This window comes from Bombyx mandarina, chromosome 08 (genome assembly GCF_030267445.1).
Source record: "Bombyx mandarina strain Sakado chromosome 08, ASM3026744v2".
NCBI lineage: Eukaryota > Metazoa > Arthropoda > Insecta > Lepidoptera > Bombycidae > Bombyx > Bombyx mandarina.
Window position 1 is genome coordinate 10,370,121 of NC_143215.1, and position 18,897 is coordinate 10,389,017.

Below are 18,897 nucleotides of genomic sequence, written 5' to 3' on the forward strand. Positions count from 1 at the left end.
CTACTTCAATTCAATTCAAGAAGCAAATTGATGAGCTTAAAGGCAGTTCATAACCTCAATTGGCAACCTTCTTTTTTGCATTGTATGGGCAGGCAAGAGGGCAGGCATTGGTTTGGTTGGTTGACATAATTTTTTTTATTTGCATTAATGGACAGTCAAAGGGAAGCTAGCCCAAACTTTGTCTACTTAGAGAAAAGTAAAAGTGAGAGGAGTTGAACAATATGAAATTGATTTTTCCATATATACATCTACCTGAAGATCTTACTTAAAGGCTCCTACATAATTTTATTCATCATCATAAAAAGATATATTTTGACAATTTCAAAACTATATTTAAAGTATCAGCATGTCCTTATTGTGATGTTATAGTATCCACTGTAAATATAAGAATGTAAGGTCTTAATTTTTACGAATTGTCTTATTTTGTTAAACTTAGTAGTGTTTCTTCTGTTTTATGTGTAGGACGGTTAAATTTGACCCCCGATCCACTAACGGTGCTTTTAGGTACCTCAAACACCGGTCACCGTTTTCGTCGAACCCGTCGCTTGCGACGAAGGGCTCGACGAGTAAATTAACCCTCAAATACAGCCCACTGAGTTTCTCGCCGGATCTTCTCATTGGGTCGCGTTTCCGATCCGGTGGTAGATTCTGCGAAGCACGGCTCTTGCTAGGGTTCGTGTTAGCATCATCGTCAGGTTTGAGCCCCGTGAGCTCACCTACTAGTTAAGGTTACGCTGGAATAGCCTCTCAAGGCTACCAGCTTAGGGAGGAAAAAAAAATTGAGTGGATTGAGTTCTGTAGGTTGATGAGGGGCTATTTAAAAAACACACTGCTTCATTATTATTATATTGCAAATACTTTGAACACTGTTACACCATTGTAATATTTTATTTTTATAAAACTCTTAGATGTTGCTGTGTCCGTGTCTAGATGAGAAGTCAATGTCTTCACTGACGAGAAGACAATTATTTGTTTTAAACATTTAAAATAATTCCAATATTCAAAATCTGTAACCTTACATGTGTCAAGTGTTGCCTGCCATTGTTTTCATATTAAAACTACAACATTTTGTCTTCTTAAAATTATTTTGAACTTAAATAAAGTAAATTAAAACCACTTTACAGACAAGGAAGGTGTCATTGGCTTTATTTTAGAAAATTTTTGAATATATGAGCTTTGGTCCCATTGCCTGATAAGAAAGGGATTATATTTAAAACTTAGCCATGTATATTATCTATGTTAGGTCGACTAGGCGTTTTGGTAATACGTGTTATGTTTATTTTAATAGTGAATTAAACTGTTGTTGCTACATTGCTGCGTGTAAAAATGAAATTTTTATATATATTGTTTATAATGTGGACTATAGTTCATTGCGATGAACACACACATTCCTATAAAGATGGAGAACAAGTAGTGCTTTGGATGAACACCGTGGGTCCATACCATAACCGACAAGAGACATATGCCTATTTTTCGCTCCCGTTTTGCGTTGGCACTAAAGTCACTATTGGACATTATCATGAAACTCTATCTGAAGCTCTACAAGGCGTCGAATTGGAGTTCAGCGGTCTTGATATTACGTTTAAGGAAAATGTGCCGGCGCAGCAATTTTGTGCCATCGAACTCAACGATCAAACTTACAAAGCTTTCGTATATGCTGTCAAAAACCATTATTGGTATCAAATGTATATAGACGATCTGCCAATATGGGGCACTGTAGGTGAGATTGATGGAGACCATTTTTACATCTGGACTCACAAGAAATTTGATATTGGGTATAATGGAAACAGGATTGTTGAAGTCAACCTTACAGCAGAAAACAAAGAACGGCTTAGTCCTGATGCAAAGATCCCATTTACATATGAAGTTAACTGGAAGAAGAGCAACATAAATTTTGAAGATCGATTTGATAAGTACTTAGATCCAAACTTTTTTCAACACAGAATTCATTGGTTCAGTATTTTCAATAGCTTCATGATGGTTATATTTTTAGTTGGTCTTGTTTCTATGATACTCATGAGAACTCTTCGAAAAGATTATGCTAGATATTCCAAAGATGATGATCTCGATGATTTGGAAAAGGATCTAGGTGATGAATATGGTTGGAAACAGGTTCATGGGGATGTATTCAGACCTGTACCACATTTATCTTTATTTTCAGCATTAGTTGGTTCTGGCTATCAATTGACTGTAGTAACTTTGGCAGTTATTATTTTCACTATTTTTGGAGAATTGTATACTGAAAGGGGCTCACTCTTATCAACTGCAATCTTTATTTATGCAGCTACATCACCAGTCAATGGTTATTTTGGAGGATCCCTGTATTCTCGAATGGGTGGTAAATTGTGGATAAAACAAATGTTGTTGTCAGCATTTTTCTTACCAGTCTTAGTTTGTGGGACTGCCTTTTTTATTAACTTTATTGCTATGTACTATCATGCTTCTAGAGCTATTCCTTTTGGCAGTATGATTGCTGTGATGTCTATCTGCACTTTTGTGATTTTACCATTAACTCTTGTTGGAACGGTACTTGGAAGGAATTTAGCTGGACAACCAGATTACCCTTGTAGAATCAATGCAGTTCCAAGGCCTATTCCAGAGAAGAAGTGGTTTATGGAACCTCTAATAATCATAATTGTTGGAGGAGTATTACCATTTGGATCTATATTTATTGAAATGTACTTTATCTTTACATCATTCTGGGCATACAAGATCTACTATGTGTATGGGTTTATGTTGCTAGTGTTCTTAATATTGATGATTGTAACTGTATGTGTCACTATTGTTTGTACTTATTTCTTGTTGAATGCTGAAGATTACCGCTGGCAGTGGACCAGTTTCTTATCTGCAGGGAGCACTGCAGTTTATGTGTATTTATATTCATTTTACTATTTCTTGTTTAAAACAAAGATGTATGGTTTATTTCAAACAACATTTTATTTTGGCTATATGGCTTTGTTCAGTTTAGCTTTAGGCATTATTTGTGGGACAGTTGGCTATGTAGGCACAAGCATATTTGTACGTAAAATTTACTCTACGGTAAAAATTGATTAAACCATTGATTTGTAAATGAATATGATAAATGCATTAATGAATGAAACCAAATTTTCATTCTGAAATGTTGAATATAGCAATATTTTTTCATTAAGTAGCATATAGTACATGTTACTTATTATGTTATTTAGGTTATTGAATAATTATTGCAATATTTGCATTTAGGAATTACTGCTATGTGACAGTTCACATTCCTACAGTCAATATTAAAATTAAATGTGTAGATTTTTTTAATATGGTTGCTAACTCAAGCAATACTATTGTAATTATCACTATTTTTAACTGGCCTCTATCTGTTTTATATTTAATTGTCCTTTCATATAATTCTTATTAATCATATTACACTTTAGGTATAGCGAGTATGTACCATTTCAATCAACCTGTAGTTAAATTTGAAAATTAATTAGTATTGTTTGTCATACATAATCTAATAATCTATTGCAGAATGAACATAAACTTGAAATTTTATTTTATGGAAAATAAAAACCATACTCAATTTTTGTTATTATAACATCGCAAATACTTGTCATAGTGGCATCATGTGATGAATATGGGTTCTGGTAACCACTACACCAAGTGGGTTTTTCAACTCTTGGCAATCTCACAGGCGCAGCCAAGCTGGTGCCTAGTGTCAGTAAATTATTTTAAACATTCAAGCAGAATATGATGTAGGACTTAGGAAACATTTTTGAGGTGACTTGATTTGGAAAAGATCCCCTGAAAAATATATGGAGAGTTTCAGGCATGGGCAACAAAAAATGAAGAAATGTGTTGGCTTTGAACACCGTTTCAAATTATTCTTAAATAATTTATGAAATAAAAATAAGCCTGTTTTTGGACTAAATAAATTTGTTTTTGTGTAAAATGTAAAGCAATTCTAATAACTAGGTTTGCAAAGGTTACAATATCATCTACCTATGTGTTTTAATAGTTCATGTGTAAATATTTTCAACTATTTAAGTATATTATTATGTTAAATTAGGATATAGATGGATACATGTCCTTTTGTTAATAGATTAATGTTTTGTATGTGTGACTTGATATTTTATTTCAGTGACACAGTTTTATGTTATAACAAGTAAAAATAAAAACGTTTTATTTTAATTAAGTTAGTCATGCATGACTTAAACAAACTATATTTCTAACTTTACTAGATTTTTAAACAGTACTTTAAATTTTAGTTATCATGTTTCAATCTGATGTTAATAAATTATGCCATCCACTTGCTTTATTTATTTTTATAATTAAGAATTTAATTAATAATACACATGTTTTGAATATTAAAAATAAAACAAAAATGTAGTATCATGTATTTATATCACCTTAAACGAAATGAATTTTATTATTATATATCATTGCCACCATCAACAAATTCTTCAACATCAACAGCACCCTTTCTAGACTTCTTGCCACCTGGGCTTTTAGCATTAAATGATTGTGCAGTTCTCTTTCGAAGCAATTCGATATCTTCATTTTCGTCAAATTGGTCTGCCCATTCTAACACTAACCGTCTGCCGTAGAGATGAGTTGACTGACATAGAGCATCAAAAGCACTCTACAAAAGAAAAATAATTTGAAGTATACACAATGTATTGTATTCGAATATTTTTATTACGATCTTTCAATACCTTAGAATCGGCTTTTGAGTGATAGTCCACAAAAGCAAAACCTCGATGTTGGTCTGAACCAGCTGTTAATTTTTTTGGCAGTCTTAATGTTTTAATTTCACCAAAAGCCCTGTGGAAACGTTGATAAATTGAACAGAATGTTATTACTTGATAAGACCGAACACTGTAATACAATCTAATATTAATGCGATAGTATGATTACTCGTAATTCTATATCAGTTAAAACATCGTAATTTCATAATTAGTAAATGTATGTTTTTGTATTATTACCTGAATATTTCGTGTAGCTCTTTCTTGTTTGCTTGGAAAGGAACATTTCGAATTAATATTTTCGTTCCATTTTGTTCTATAGTTTTGTTGCTCTTTTTTGAAAACGCAATGTCATTCCTGTTCACAAAAGGGTGTAATTATTAAAAGTGGAATTGAGAAAATATTTTGTTTATTTATATAACTCGTAGATGGGTGAACAAGCTTTTGGCCCATTTGGTGTTACCGGACCCCATAGACATATCGCAACGTGAATGCCGCAATCTTGAGATATGAGAACGAAATCTTAGTTGTAACAGCTTTCCGTCCTATCAAGTCGAAACGCATGGTTGCTTCGCAGAAATAGGCAAAAGGTACCCACCCGTGCGGGCTCTCAGTATGCTCTACCAACGATCGCTTTTTTTTTTTTGCCCTTGTAGGCAGACGAGCATACGGTCCACCTGATGGTGAGTGCTTACCGTCGCCCATGGACTTCAGCAATGCCAGGGGCAGAGCTAAGCCGCTGCCTACCGTTTAATACTCTTCACAAGCCTCGATTATGCTGGCTCGATACTCTAGAGAATGCCACTGTCAATTTACGGTGATTCTAGTAGTACGTTTCTTACCACACCTACGGGAAGAGATGCGAGTGATACAAAATATCTGGTGTAAATCATAAATAATCATTTTGAACATACGCGTTTCCCTTTTCAGAACGTTTCAATTCTAATGCTTTTCCATCTAAAGTAGAACTTTGTAGCAACTTAAGTGCTTCGTTTGCGTGTTCTCTCCTGTAGAATTGCACAAATCCGTAGCCCATTGAAAGGAATTGTCCTGGATTTTTAGGGTCTTTCTTCTTTGCTATTGTTACATTATGTATTTTTCCGCAAACTGAGAAATGCTGAAAAAAATAATTCTCATATTCTTTTTTTTTGTTACATTACTGTACAATAAATAATACTGGATTTGTTGGTGAAAAAGTCTAGCAGCTTTTTTTAGCTTGGGATTGTATCACCAATATGCGTCTTGATTAGACGGAGCAACTAGTAACCGCAGTTGTGCTTTGCTGTATCACTCGATACATAAGATTGTATTCTCGAAAATTGTTTTAAATTCTTAATGGTAGGCAGCGGCTTGGCTCTGCCCTTGGAATTGCAGACGTCCATGAGCGACGGTAACCACTTACCATCAGGTGGGCCGTATGCTGCTCCTCTGTCTCCAAAAGCAATAAAAAAATAAAAATAAAATTTGATTACTTGGGAATGTGGCTTGTACCCTCTAAATTGGGTCAAGCGATTCAAAGACATCTTGGGCGTCTCGAGTTAATAGGTTGAATTCGCAAGTGTATTGTAAGGACTGCTTTACCCTTCGAACCAGATTGTATGACTTGATGCTGTGCGACCAAAATAGAATGCTGATTGCATAAGGTGCTCCTAACAGGCCCTACTAGTTGCGAAAGTTTATAAATTCGGCCAATTTGGGACGTAATACAGAATAATGTATGGATACACCCTGAAGGACATTGTCGAGAAGTTAATATACGTAATTAATGGCCTAGTTTCTGATTAATGGAATTTGAAGAATCGCGAGTAATGTCAGATAAGTTTAATTAAAAAACGTTTTTAGTGATAACTAGCTGTTTGAAATGATTAATGAACGTTGCTAGGCTTCAGCGATTTTGATATCAGAATTTTTCCAATGGATAATTAATTTGTTACTAAAACTGATTAGTTACATACCGATTTTAATGTTTCTTCTGTGGTTTTAAAATTAAGATTTTTCACAAACAACATCGTGTCTTTTTCCGGGTCACCTTCGACGATTAAAGTTTCCTGACAAACATTTTCTTTGCGATCTTCGACTTTGTTTGATTGTATGTTTTCACTAACTTTTTCAGTATCTTCAACTACTTTATTATTTGTATCTGGATCTAATTTCTTTGCAGATTTCGCGAATACGTTTTCGGGTGCCCATTCTAAATACAAAGGCCCACTTTTAAACTGTGAATACGCTAGTTTGTTGAACGCTTTTTTCGCTTCGAATGGTTCTATGAAATCTATTAGTGTGGCCAGTCCATGTTTCGGCATTAGAAATCGCGCCAATTCGCCATGCTTCTCAAACATTTTTCGGATTTCATCTATACTGGTGTCGGCGGGCAAATTCTTAACCAATATGCAAGTTTTTGATCGTTTTTTTGCTGGCTGTAATGTGTTTAATGAATCGCATACTTTTTGTGTTCTTTTTGGTATGTTATTAGTTTTATTATATTAGTATTCTGTCCTTTTTGGTGTTGCGTCGAGATTCGGAGACGCAATGAATTATTTAATTCTTATAATACAGAAAAAATACTGGTGATAGAGGTCCCTCTTGTGAGTCCGTACGGGTAGGTACCACCATCCTGCCTATTTCTGCCGTGAAGCAGTAATTCGTTTCGGTTTGAAGGGCAGGACAGCCGTTGTACTGTTAAAAGTGAGACCTTACAACTCATGTCCCAAGGTGGGTGGCGGCATTTACGTTGTAGATGTCTATGGGTTCCGGTAACCACTTAACACCAGGTGGGCTGTGAGCTCTTCCACCCATCTCAGCAATAAAAAAATTAAATTATAAATTTTAATAAAGAGAATAAAGTTTCTACTAGTCGTTATTAAATACCATGAAATTTCTTGATCAAAAAATTTATGAGATAAGATACCAGACAACAAAATAATTTAAAAGATAAATAATAACTTGTTTTTTAAAGGTCATCAGTGGTGTAACGATATTACCGGTGTCTATAGGCCGCGGTCATCATTTACTTAAGGTGGAACTTTGCATAAATATTTAGTAATTGAAGACATGAGTGGATGAAGGGGATATGATTTAATTTTGAGAAAACGGGCAACAAACTTGTTACTTGTACTTTTTCTTCCTTCAACAAATGCAATTTCTAAAAATAGCCTTTAAGCCCGGAGTTTTAAGTTCTAATATGGTTTATATGCACATAACACCTTCATTCAATGTAAGAACTCGAAAATCTTAAAAATGGTACTTAACCCCTTCATCCACTCATGTCTTCAATTACGAATGAATGTAGAAGTAGTCTATCTCATTCTCTCGCAGGCTAAGTCCTATTGACGTATGTATTTGTTCGTTTCCATTAGGCGTCAGGCTTGCGGTATATCGAATTTTAAAATATGACAACGGTGCTGCTACAGTTTGAAGTCGTCTTGGCCTAAAGGATAAGACTTCCGGTGCATTCGTATCTAGCGATGTATCGGTGTTCGAATCCCGCTGGCGGGTACCAATTTTTCTAATGAAATAGGTACTTAACAAATGCTCATGATTGACTTCCACGGTGAAGGAATAACATCGTGTAATAAAAATCAAACCCGCAAAATTATAATTTGCGTAATTACCGGTGGTAGCACCTCTTGTGAGTCCGCACGGGTAGGTACCACCACCCTGCCTATTTCTGCCGTGAAGCAGTAGTGCGTTTCGGGTGGTTTCGGTTTGAAGGGTGGGGCAGTCGTTGTAAATATAGGTACTGAGAACTTAGAACTCATATCTCAAGGTGGGTGGCGGCATTTACATTGTAGATGTGTATGGGCTTCGGTAACCACTTAACATCAGGTGGGCCGTGAGCTCGTCCACCCATCTAAGCAATAAAAAAAATACAGGTTTTGAATTCTAGTCTTACCCGATTGAAGGCATCCAAATACACTCCATTGCTTTCCAAGAATGTTTTCGTTTCAGATACCAGCTGTGTTTCGCCAAGCGCTAATCTGACAGCGGCACTCATATCTATTTGCCGTCGTGAGAAATTTAATACACATAAATGCATAATGTTTCTCTAATTGAATATGCAATTTCGAAAAGAGCACATGCCGCATATTTTGTTAAATACGTTTTTTCATATAAATGTAGTTTTGAGGCTTACCTACACCCATTTTATAATACGAGGGCTGCACTAAAAGTATCGGGAATGGAATCTTTCCACTGTTCCTGTCATATTAAAATCTTTTTAATTGAAAACTCCTTGGTTTTAAAAATCGAATACCATTTATTTATTTAAAAAAAGATTCTCGGTCTTGTCACGAGGTTTTGTCAAACTTGTTTAGTCGTTGAGAAAATCGAATTGACTCGAGAAAATTCAAGAGCGATGATTTATTATGACTTTCGAAGTGGTTTAACACAAAAACAGTGTGTTGACCGGATGATTTCTGCATTTGGTGATGAAGTCCCATCCAAAACCACAATTTATCGCTGGTTTGCTGAGTTTCAACGTGGACGTATCAAGCTCAGTGATGATACCCGTCAAGGTCGTCCAAAAACTGCAGTCATCTAAGAAAACGTTGATGCTGTGCGTAAGCTGATTGAGGAAGATCGACATGTGACATACCGCGAAATTCAGGCAACTTTAGACATTGGCATGAGTCAAATACAAATAATCTTGCATGAACAATTAGGTGTAAAAAAGTTGTTTTCCCGATGGATACCGCATTCGCTCTGTGAAGAGCAAAAAGCGGCTCGCGTTACTTGGTGCGTCAGAACTCTCGAAAGATTCCACGCAGGATCCTCAAATGCTGTATACAACATTGTATCAGGTGACGAATCCTGGATATACGTGTACGAACCCGAAACAAAAAACCAGTCACGAGTTTGGGTGTTCGAAAATGAGTTAAAGCCAACAAAAATTGTTCGTTCACGGAGTGTTGCAAAAAAAATGGTGGCCACGTTTGTCTCCAAAACCGGCCATGTTACGACTATTCCTCTTGAGGGACAAAGAACGGTTAATGCAGAATGGTATGCTAGCATTTGTTTGCCACAGGTCGTTTCTGAACTCCGTAAAGAGAACTGCAACCGCCGCATCATCCTCCATCACGACAATGCGAGTTCTCACACCGCGCACAGAACAAAAGAGTTTTTAGAGCAAGAAAACATAGAATTATTAGACCATCCGCCGTACAGCCCCGACCCAAGCCCTAATGATTTCTATACTTTCCCTAAAATAAAGAATAAATTGCGTGGATAGAGATTTTCATCACCTGAAGAAGCTGTGGACGCCTACAAAACGGCCATTTTGGAGACCCCAACTTCCGAATGGAATGGTTGCTTCAATGATTGGTTCCATCGTATGGAAAAATGTGTCAAATTTCGCGGAGAATACATCGAAAAGCAATAAATACATTTTTAAATAGTAATGTTGTGTCACTTCGTTAATTCCCGAAATTTTCAGTGCCGCCTATGTAATTCCAGTAATTTTCAATTGCTAATTAACACTAAAATATATCTCAAGAGTTAATATTTTAAATTTTACACTGCTTTAGAAAATAATCAGTTTTTTTCATTTCCTGAACATTTTACATTTTCAGAGATGTGCCCTTTTCGAAATTGCATATTCAATTGTATACTCATAGTATCTACTGATAACAATACAATTTAGTATTCGAGTGGTTGTGTGTGCGATATGTGCTTTTATTGTACTTTTTTTTATGAATGAGGGATTACTGGTGACCCGGAGGCTTTTTCAGTTTCACCGGGACAGGAGTGGGATTTGCTAACAGGTGCCCGAGCGCCTCCAAAGGAAACCTAACAACTCAACAGCAGCTGTTTCGCGAATGAATCTACTACCGGATCGGAATCGCGACCCGCTGAGAAGATCCGGCGAGAAACTCAGCGGGATGATACACGCGTTAGATTGCTCGTCGAACTCTTTGACAAGTTCGACGGGTACGGTTATCGGGGTCCCTAAGCCTGCTCTTAGTGTTCGAGTTGCAGGCGTCAATTATACTTACTTTTATTTTCATCGTTCAATAACTGTTCTTTGGTCGTATTGTAATTGGCGGCGACTACGTCTGCCACAGCGTTACCACCCAAGAATAGTACGTTCCAATTATGTGAAGATTTAGCTTGAGATTTCAGTTTCTTCTCTTTTTTCTCTTTGAACGACAGGCCCTCTAAAATGTATTTGTAATGAAAACATTAATTGGGAAAGCGTAAATAAAGGGAAATTTGTTGATTGAGAAGACAAATTAAATACATAGAGTGTGCGCGAAGAAAATATTACAAGAATATAATTTGCATTAAACAAAAAAATTCGTTCGCTAACTGATCGAAATTCGACCGTAATGACTACGATCACAATTTGTATTGTTTTTGCCTACCTATTGCTAGTTACCTCAAGAATTTAGGTCAGCTTCACCGAAAATGTAGGCAATCTCACGGGGCTCGGCCTGGGAGACTTTACTAACGTCTACCACAATAAGAGCAGTGCTTCGCTGAATCTACCACAAGATCAGAATCGCGACCCATTGAGAAGATCCGGCAAGACATTCAGTGGGCTGTGTCTGCGGGCTAGTTCTCATGACGAACCCTGCGTCGCATTCGACGGGTTCGACGATAACGGTGACTCTGCTTGGAAGAAAAACCCCTCAAAAGCGAATCGGGCGGTCCGAAATGACATGTTTAAGGCGACGGCGACTGTTTACCATTAGGTCGTCTGGATCGTATGTAGTTTTCGGCGGCCACAATTAGAAGGTTGGTATTGTTAGCACTACCACATGTGAAGAAGAACAAGAAGAGGTCTTCTCACGCTTACTGGGGATGGATCCACTATAGTAAAAAGCACCGCCATTTATCTCTCAAATCAAACCAATATCATTCCATCACATTATTACATCATCGCCTCATATCCATTTCATCGCCATTCATCAAAAAAATCTAAGCACGAACATCACCCCTGCCTCGTTACAATATAATTAAACATACCGTCATCATTTTCCAAGTCGACATGTTGAGTTTTAGCGGGCAGAAGGTGTAGCATTCTGCCACAGAATGCGGTTCCGTCGAGCTCCATATAGGCCTTTACAGCGTGTTCGGGCATCATGTACGTCACGGTGGCGAAACCTTTCGGCTTGCGCAGAATAGGGTCTATGGGCATGCTTACTTCTGTCAGGGGACCTGTTCAGTACCCCAAATGTTAATTACAGTGCATTTCAGATTAAAGCAACACACGCACACCACGTTTCTCCAATAAATAAACAATGTAGAAGAGATAGCAGACTGTGATTGTGCTGTCAAATATATAAGGGTTGCCATAGTAAATCTTCGAATATAGGTGTGTAGTCGGCCTTTAGCATAATATAATATTGTTGAGCCCGAGCACGTAATGTAAAATGAATTTCCCCATACCACAGTTAGTCGTACATTGCGTGCTGTGAAAAAGTTTCGTTTTTAATATTCTTATGATGTCACTACTATGAATAGTGACAACTACAGCATGAATAGTCTAACTATGCCAATATCCGACATTTAGACACAATCCAATTTTTTTTAAAGTTTATAATGTTGTTTTATTCATTTACTATTCGGACTTATCACTATTTGCCGAGTGACATTGTTATTGCGATTATAATATATTTTAATCGATTTTTACGTTATGCACTAAATAATAAATGGCTGTAGCCCGTCTTTGTACTCGGAATCGTTTCTACTACAATCATTTCATAGTATATTTACGATTACGATAAATAGCTTACCATACTTTTCGAACAGTTGAGTAACTTCTTCCTCGGACACCACATATGGAAGATTCCTTACGAATATACTGCCACTTTCACCGATACTTTCTTCGTTATTTGTTTGCTAAAAAAAACAGCTCAAGATATGGTAAAGGTTTTTAGGAGAATTATGTAATTAATTTGATACAATGAAATGTTTCAAGATAGCTCTTTTGACATCCGATGACGACAGACGACTGTTTCGGTCTTGAGCAAAATGTTTAACGGGATATTTCGAGCTATTGTCCAAAAAATATCTTCGAAAGACATGAACATTGGACAGCCTTCTTCCACCCCACTACAAATCTGCACCATTCCAATTTATTACCTTTTAACGAACCCTATAATATCCTACACTGTTTTCTGTTCGGTGCATTCGCCAGTTTTAAGCTTTTTTTTTTTTTTTTTTAAGGCCAAATTAAAATGACAATAAAAGTCCTAGCTTAAAACTGGCGGTAACCGTGGGTGAGCTGCGCCGTGGTTATACCGGGGCCAGCTCGGTGTGGGTGCGTTGCCCGTTGGAGACGGCTGCCTCCCTGGCTGCTCCTCCGCCCGGGGGATCGTCGGGGCATCCAGGCAGGCTGCGCGTGGGCTGGATAGCGGCCCACGTGCGCCTGCTTGAACCACGCGCCTGGCGATGCCTCGGTCTCGCCAGGTGCACTAGCTCGGTTGACCGCAGCGGTCTGTGTTTCCGCTGCGGCCAGCCGGGCCATAATGCAGCGTCCTGCGCGGCCGCCCCGCACTGCGCTCTGTGCGCTGCGGCCGGGCGCGGGGCTAACCACCGGGCGGGAGGAAAGGCGTGCCTCCCGTCCGGTGATAACACCGAACGCAACCGGCACCGGAAGTCAAAGCGCCGGCAGAGGAGAAAGTTGGCCAGAGGAGCACTGGCCAACGCTGTAATCCCCGCTGCGGCACCGGTGCCGGAGGGTGGCGGCAGCGGTGAAGGGGAGGGAGCGATGGATGTGGTCCAACAGTAATGGACCGCACCTATCGCTTCCTTCAAGGAAACCTGAACCACTCCGCCAGAGCTCAGGACATGCTGTCTCAGAGTATGGCGGAGTGGTCTATAGATGTGGCTGTGGTCGCCGAGCCATATTTCGTTCCCCCGGCAAATGATTGCTGGTTTGGGGATGATGGCGGCCTAGCGGCCATAGCCATAAGAAGAGACGCGGCGATCCCCCCCCTGGCGATGGTGACCAGGGGCCAAGGGTTCGTCGCGGTGCAGTTGGAAGGGACCGTCGTGATCGGGGCGTACTTCTCTCCGAACAGGCCTACTGTCGAGTTCGGGCATTTCCATTTCCACAAATGCGACGCATCGTGTCCCGGAACTACCCTGCCTCACCCTCGACCTCGACCGGGTGTGGACGCATGGGCGCCCACGCCGCCACCATAGAGGCCTCCATCAGGAGCTCCTTATTCAGGCGCTTCAGTGCCCACTTGGGGAATGACCGGGACGCACTACGGGGGTGGTCCCCGTGGACGTCCGCGACTGCGGAGCGGGCGGAGAGATCAAACCGAATATATCGGTGATCTGACAGCGTCTCCGCCCCCTCCAAAACCTTCCAGTCGCAAATACGGCGTGCGATGGCTGGGCTCGCGAACGTAACGTCCACAATAGACTCGCCCTGCTACCGCACGCACGTCGCAACCGAACCTCTATTCAACAAACAGAGGCCGGCCGCGTTCGCCCACCTCTCCAGCAGCCTACCACGAGCGTCCGAGCGGGGGGAGCCCCATGCGACAGACTTCGCATTGAGATCCCCCGCGAGAATCACTGGACGGGGAGCGAGGCGGCGAGCAATCGCCCCGATCCCGCCCAGGAAATGCCCGAACTCGACAGTAGGCCTGTTCGGAGAGAAGTACGCCCCGATCACGACGGTCCCTTCCAACTGCACCGCGACGAACCCTTGGCCCCTGGTCACCATCGCCAGGGGGGGGGATCGCCGCGTCTCTTCTTATGGCTATGGCCGCCAGGCCGCCATCATCCCCAAACCAGCAATCATTTGCCGGGGGAACGAAATATGGCTCGGCGACCACAGCCACATCTATAGACCACTCCGCCATACTCTGAGACAGCATGTCCTGAGCTCTGGCGGAGTGGTTCAGGTTTCCTTGAAGGAAGCGATAGGTGCGGTCCATTACTGTTGGACCACATCCATCGCTCCCTCCCCTTCACCGCTGCCCCCACCCTCCGGCACCGGTGCCGCAGCGGGGATTACAGCGTTGGCCAGTGCTCCTCTGGCCAACTTTCTCCTCTGCCGGCGCTTTGACTTCCGGTGCCGGTTGCGTTCGGTGTTATCACCGGACGGGAGGCACGCCTTTCCTCACGCCCGGTGGTTAGCCCCGCGCCCGGCCGCAGCGCACAGAGCGCAGTGCGGGGCGGCCGCGCAGGACGCCGCTTTATGGCCCGGCTGGCCGCAGCGGAAACACAGACCGCTGCGGTCAACCGAGCTAGTGCACCTGGCGCGACCGTGTCCGGTGCTAAAGCACCGGAGGCATCGCCAGGCGCGTGGTTCAAGCAGGCGCACGTGGGCCGCTATCCAGCCCACGCGCAGCCTGCCTGGATGCCCCGACGGTCCCCCGGGCGGAGGAGCAGCCAGGGAGGCAGCCGTCTCCAACGGGCAACGCACCCACACCGAGCTGGCCCCGGTATAACCACGGCGCAGCTCACCCACGGTTACCGCCAGTTTTAAGCTAGGACTTTTATTGTCATATTAATTTGGCCTTTAAAAAAAAAAAATATTTTGTTTTTGTGATTAGGAACAACTTCTATAACCGTGACCATCACATACTGACAATTTAATAACCGATTTAAGTAAATAGAGATATAGATAAATAGAGTCATTTTAATTTTGAAATACATATACCTAAAAGACTTGAATGGAGTGAAAGAGCTTATGCAAGAGAAGGGCGTGGGTGCACAGATCAGATATATTATAATGGCTCTTAATAGAAAAAGAGGACAAGCTGCCCTGATCCTGCATAGTGAGATAAAGGCTAGAAGAAGTAAAGCGTAAAGCCCTGTTTAAATACAAGTAAAGCTTTCATTATTTTTACCTCTTGTTTTCGTTTTGTGTTTTGTTTTTCTTCTTCTTCTGCTGCTAATTTTGTTTTGTTTTCATATTTATGTACTTGAAGACGATGATTACCTAACGAGAGTGATCAGTTTGAAATACACAGTTTGTTATAGATTATTAATATTCATTAGTGCAGATAGAAAAAATCCTTTAAATGTAGTCAATATGTAGAAAATCACAGTACAACGTATTAGTATTAGTAAATACTATGAGAATGGTGCTGCCCATTCTCAGGTGAATCCTTTTGCCCCTTTTTTTGACACCCACAGAAAGGGAATAATGTTATTCAAGATTTCATAATAAGTTGCTATAAAAAAAATTTCACCACGACAAGGGCTAGTCTACTTTGAACAGCCAAAACTGGAGACGATGGTTTCTACATGCCAAGCGAAATCGATTACATTTAAACACGTTTTTAATTAATTTTGTATCCTCTTTAATTTCTTATATTAGGAGTATATTAGGAGTATCTTCATTTCCGAGAATGCTACGGCCGGCCAACATATTAATACAAAGGATAAGTGAAAAACAAGTCTGAGAGCTATATCATAGCGACACATTTACCTATAAATAATTTATCTTTGTTCAGGGCTTTCTTCAATTCCTTTTCAGTCCTGAAGCCAACATAACAAAATCCAGCAAGCTTTTTTCCTTTCCCAAGTGGCAGTCTTATTGAAAATGGTACAAGAGGTCTGAAAAACTCCTTGATGTCCTTTTTTTTACATTTAAATGGTAGTCCTGTTATCTGGAAACGAACAAAACATAACTTTAATAGTAAAAAGATTAATCAAAAATTGGTACAGTGTATTTGTTTAGGTTATTTAAATAGAAGAATAAAACGCACATGGGCAAGAATAAGGAAGATTTGTATAAATATCTTTCCACAAACTCTCAGTTGTAAGATTAGTTTGATATGTTTGTAGGACAATGTTTATTTTTGTTTTAGAGATAGTTTGATTAAATGCATTTATACTAACATTAAGGGAGTACTTACTGGCTTCCACAGCTCAGTAACTAGCTGGTGACTAGCTTGGAAACTGGGCTTTAAGCTGAACATGTTGTGGAAGTTGTGTGAATAAAGTAATTTTTATTTCTTTTTGTTTTAATGCAATCAATTTGTACTTACTTTGACATAAAACAATTCTCTGTTTCTGACTTTTTTGGGCTTGGTTTCATCTGTTTCCGTTTGGGGTTCTTCTGTGTTTCTATCGATTTTCTTCATCAATAATTTCATGTACTGTAAAGAACATTTTGGTGTGAGTCTGAAAACGGAAATACTTATACCAGAAGGTATGTTTTAAATTATCCTGTCTTTGTAATGGATGTTGTTTGTTTCATTATTATTGCATAAATAAGTGAACAAGGTCACGGCCCACTCGATTTTAAGTAGTTCTGAAGCCCATAGACACCAGCAACATAAATGGCGCCACCTACTTTGAGATATGAGCTTCACAGTAGGAATGTCTCACCCATCAAATTGGAATGTATTATTATATAGACAGGGCGGTACCTACCTGTGTGGGTTCACAAGGCACTCTAATATCAGGAATGAAAATATATTATAAACATATAATTTATTACTTAACAAGTACTCTAACACATCATTAATCACAAATTAACTCTGCATCTTATCCATAAGTTTCAGCAGCCACTTAGATGTTTATTACATGTAGTCATATTTAATTGAACTTTTTTAGGCTTTGGATTTTACGCTGTATGATTTTCATACTAAGCATATATCTCAGTAGTTCTCAATGTTTAACATAATTATGATTTTTAACATAACATAGATTGCTTGGTTATGTGTTTATAGCATGAATTACCTCTAAATCACTGATATGTTTGTTTGCCACCTTTTCAATCTTCTTTTTTGGATTGTCAGTTTCTACCACTACTTCCTTCTGTTTCTCAGCATCATTAGCAACGGTTTCTTCATCCACACCACTGTCATTATCAGATTTTGAAGCATCTTCAAAGGCTTCCTTTATCCATGCAGTCTTGTCATTGATGTGTGCATTAATGAATTCAGCAAATAATGGGTCATCTTTGTGCTGGAAGTTAACATGCATTTTATGTGTCATGGATGAAGATTTTTCGTGTTCAATAAATAAATAAATGGACTACTAACTGTAAGGTATACATAGCTGCTTTTGTACATAATTACATTGTTTACTATAAAAGAAAATTTTAACTAATATTCAAATCTAATTTCAGAGAGCTAAGTTATGAACTTTCTCATACTCTTAAATACACAAGTTTCTCTTGCTAGTAAGATTAAAATTGTCAACTATTTGATAAAATATTGTGAAGCTAGTGGTTGATATAATCAAAATGGTCTATTATAAAGTTATACCTTCTGCAAAAGTTCTTTGATTTTATTCTTGTTTTTTTTCACTTTCCTTTCTTGTTTTTGTGCCTTGGCAGTGTCAATTTCATCTTTGTGAATTTTCTTGTAGGCTGTACTGTCGGAAGCGTATTTGCTCCACGCTCTAGGTTTTTTCTCATCTCCTAAATCAACACATGTCTGAACTTCAATTTTCATAGAACGTATGCAAGTACCATCAAAGTATTCTTTGGCGGCTATCGCTTGTTCCTCAGTCCTATAACCAACGAAGCCGAAGTTTCTGAATTTTCCATCTTTGGTATATTTCAACTGTACGTCGGTAACCTCTCCTTTCTGACCAAACAATTCTCTAAGATGATCGACTGTAACCTGAGAAAATAAAATCAGTAATAAAATCACGTTTATATAGTTTTCTGAAAATTTAAGAATACACAGTTACGGTTCATTACCTTGTTAGGCAAATTTTTAACAATAAGACGTGACATTCTTCTACTTTAATGCATTTGGCTTACGTAAATATTAATTATAAATGTTCATAACATTACATATTGCAGATATAAACACGTGCGTTTATTATGACATTTAGTATGACTTGACGACTGACGTTTAAGAAATTGACAGTGTAGTACTTTTATTTTTTAGCTGGAAAGGCAAAGGTATCATACCATACCGTTTTATCTTTTATAAATATATGAGAAATGAAATGAAATGAAAATCTCAGTAAAATGGTGGTCGTTTAAAGTAGTGGACTTTTTGGAGCATTCCGAGAAGCTACGTCCAGTGGCTTTGTTTTATTTTCCCACATTTGTGCACTTTCATAAATACTAAACAGTTAATAAACCATCGTTATTAAGCATTGAAACCTGAAGAAACACGAAATAGACAAAATAAAACAAATCACACAACTTAACTCACATGGTAATCGTGTTTTAAAATATGGTGCCTAATCCTCGTTAGTAAATTCAGAACGAATGTTAAATGTTTTTCTTTTAATAAAAATAATAATATGG

At 39.0% G+C, this 18,897-nt stretch overlaps 2 protein-coding genes across 2 annotated transcripts; one reads left to right on the forward strand and one right to left on the reverse strand.

Annotated features, from left to right (window-relative positions):
- The first annotated feature begins 1,219 nt into the window (after nucleotides 1-1,219).
- TM9SF3 (transmembrane 9 superfamily protein member 3) lies at nucleotides 1,220-4,276 on the forward strand. The gene has a single exon (XM_028177495.2). It carries the CDS (start codon nucleotides 1,327-1,329, stop codon nucleotides 3,052-3,054), a length of 1,728 nt encoding a protein of 575 aa, XP_028033296.1. The 5' UTR covers nucleotides 1,220-1,326; the 3' UTR covers nucleotides 3,055-4,276.
- Nucleotides 4,277-4,354: 78 nt separating this feature from the next.
- On the reverse strand, nucleotides 4,355-18,487 carry LOC114245352 (putative RNA-binding protein 19). The gene is made up of 15 exons (XM_028177493.2): nucleotides 18,337-18,487; nucleotides 17,897-18,256; nucleotides 17,367-17,594; nucleotides 16,670-16,780; nucleotides 16,108-16,288; nucleotides 15,524-15,615; nucleotides 12,446-12,551; nucleotides 11,676-11,867; nucleotides 10,703-10,864; nucleotides 8,605-8,708; nucleotides 6,668-7,129; nucleotides 5,627-5,829; nucleotides 4,953-5,069; nucleotides 4,683-4,791; nucleotides 4,355-4,609 (listed from the first exon to the last, which is right to left on the reverse strand). The coding sequence occupies exons 1-15, from the start codon at nucleotides 18,370-18,372 to the stop codon at nucleotides 4,400-4,402; spliced, it is 2,673 nt and encodes an 890-aa protein (XP_028033294.2). The 5' UTR covers nucleotides 18,373-18,487; the 3' UTR covers nucleotides 4,355-4,399.
- Nucleotides 18,488-18,897: the final 410 nt, after the last annotated feature.

What these genes read in the sequence shown, in the direction of transcription:
- LOC114245352 (XM_028177493.2), bottom strand. Translation starts at nt 18,372, where the DNA reads ATGTCACGTCTTATTGTTAAAAATTTGCCTAACAAG. An exon ending in AACATATCAGTGATTTAGAG is followed by an intron (nt 16,781 to 17,366) that starts GTAATTCATGCT and finishes TGTTCTTTACAG; the next exon opens with TACATGAAATTATTGATGAA. An exon ending in GAGCTACACGAAATATTCAG is followed by an intron (nt 4,792 to 4,952) that starts GTAATAATACAA and finishes ACGTTTCCACAG; the next exon opens with GGCTTTTGGTGAAATTAAAA.
- TM9SF3 (XM_028177495.2), top strand. Translation starts at nt 1,327, where the DNA reads ATGAAATTTTTATATATATTGTTTATAATGTGGACTATAGTTCATTGC.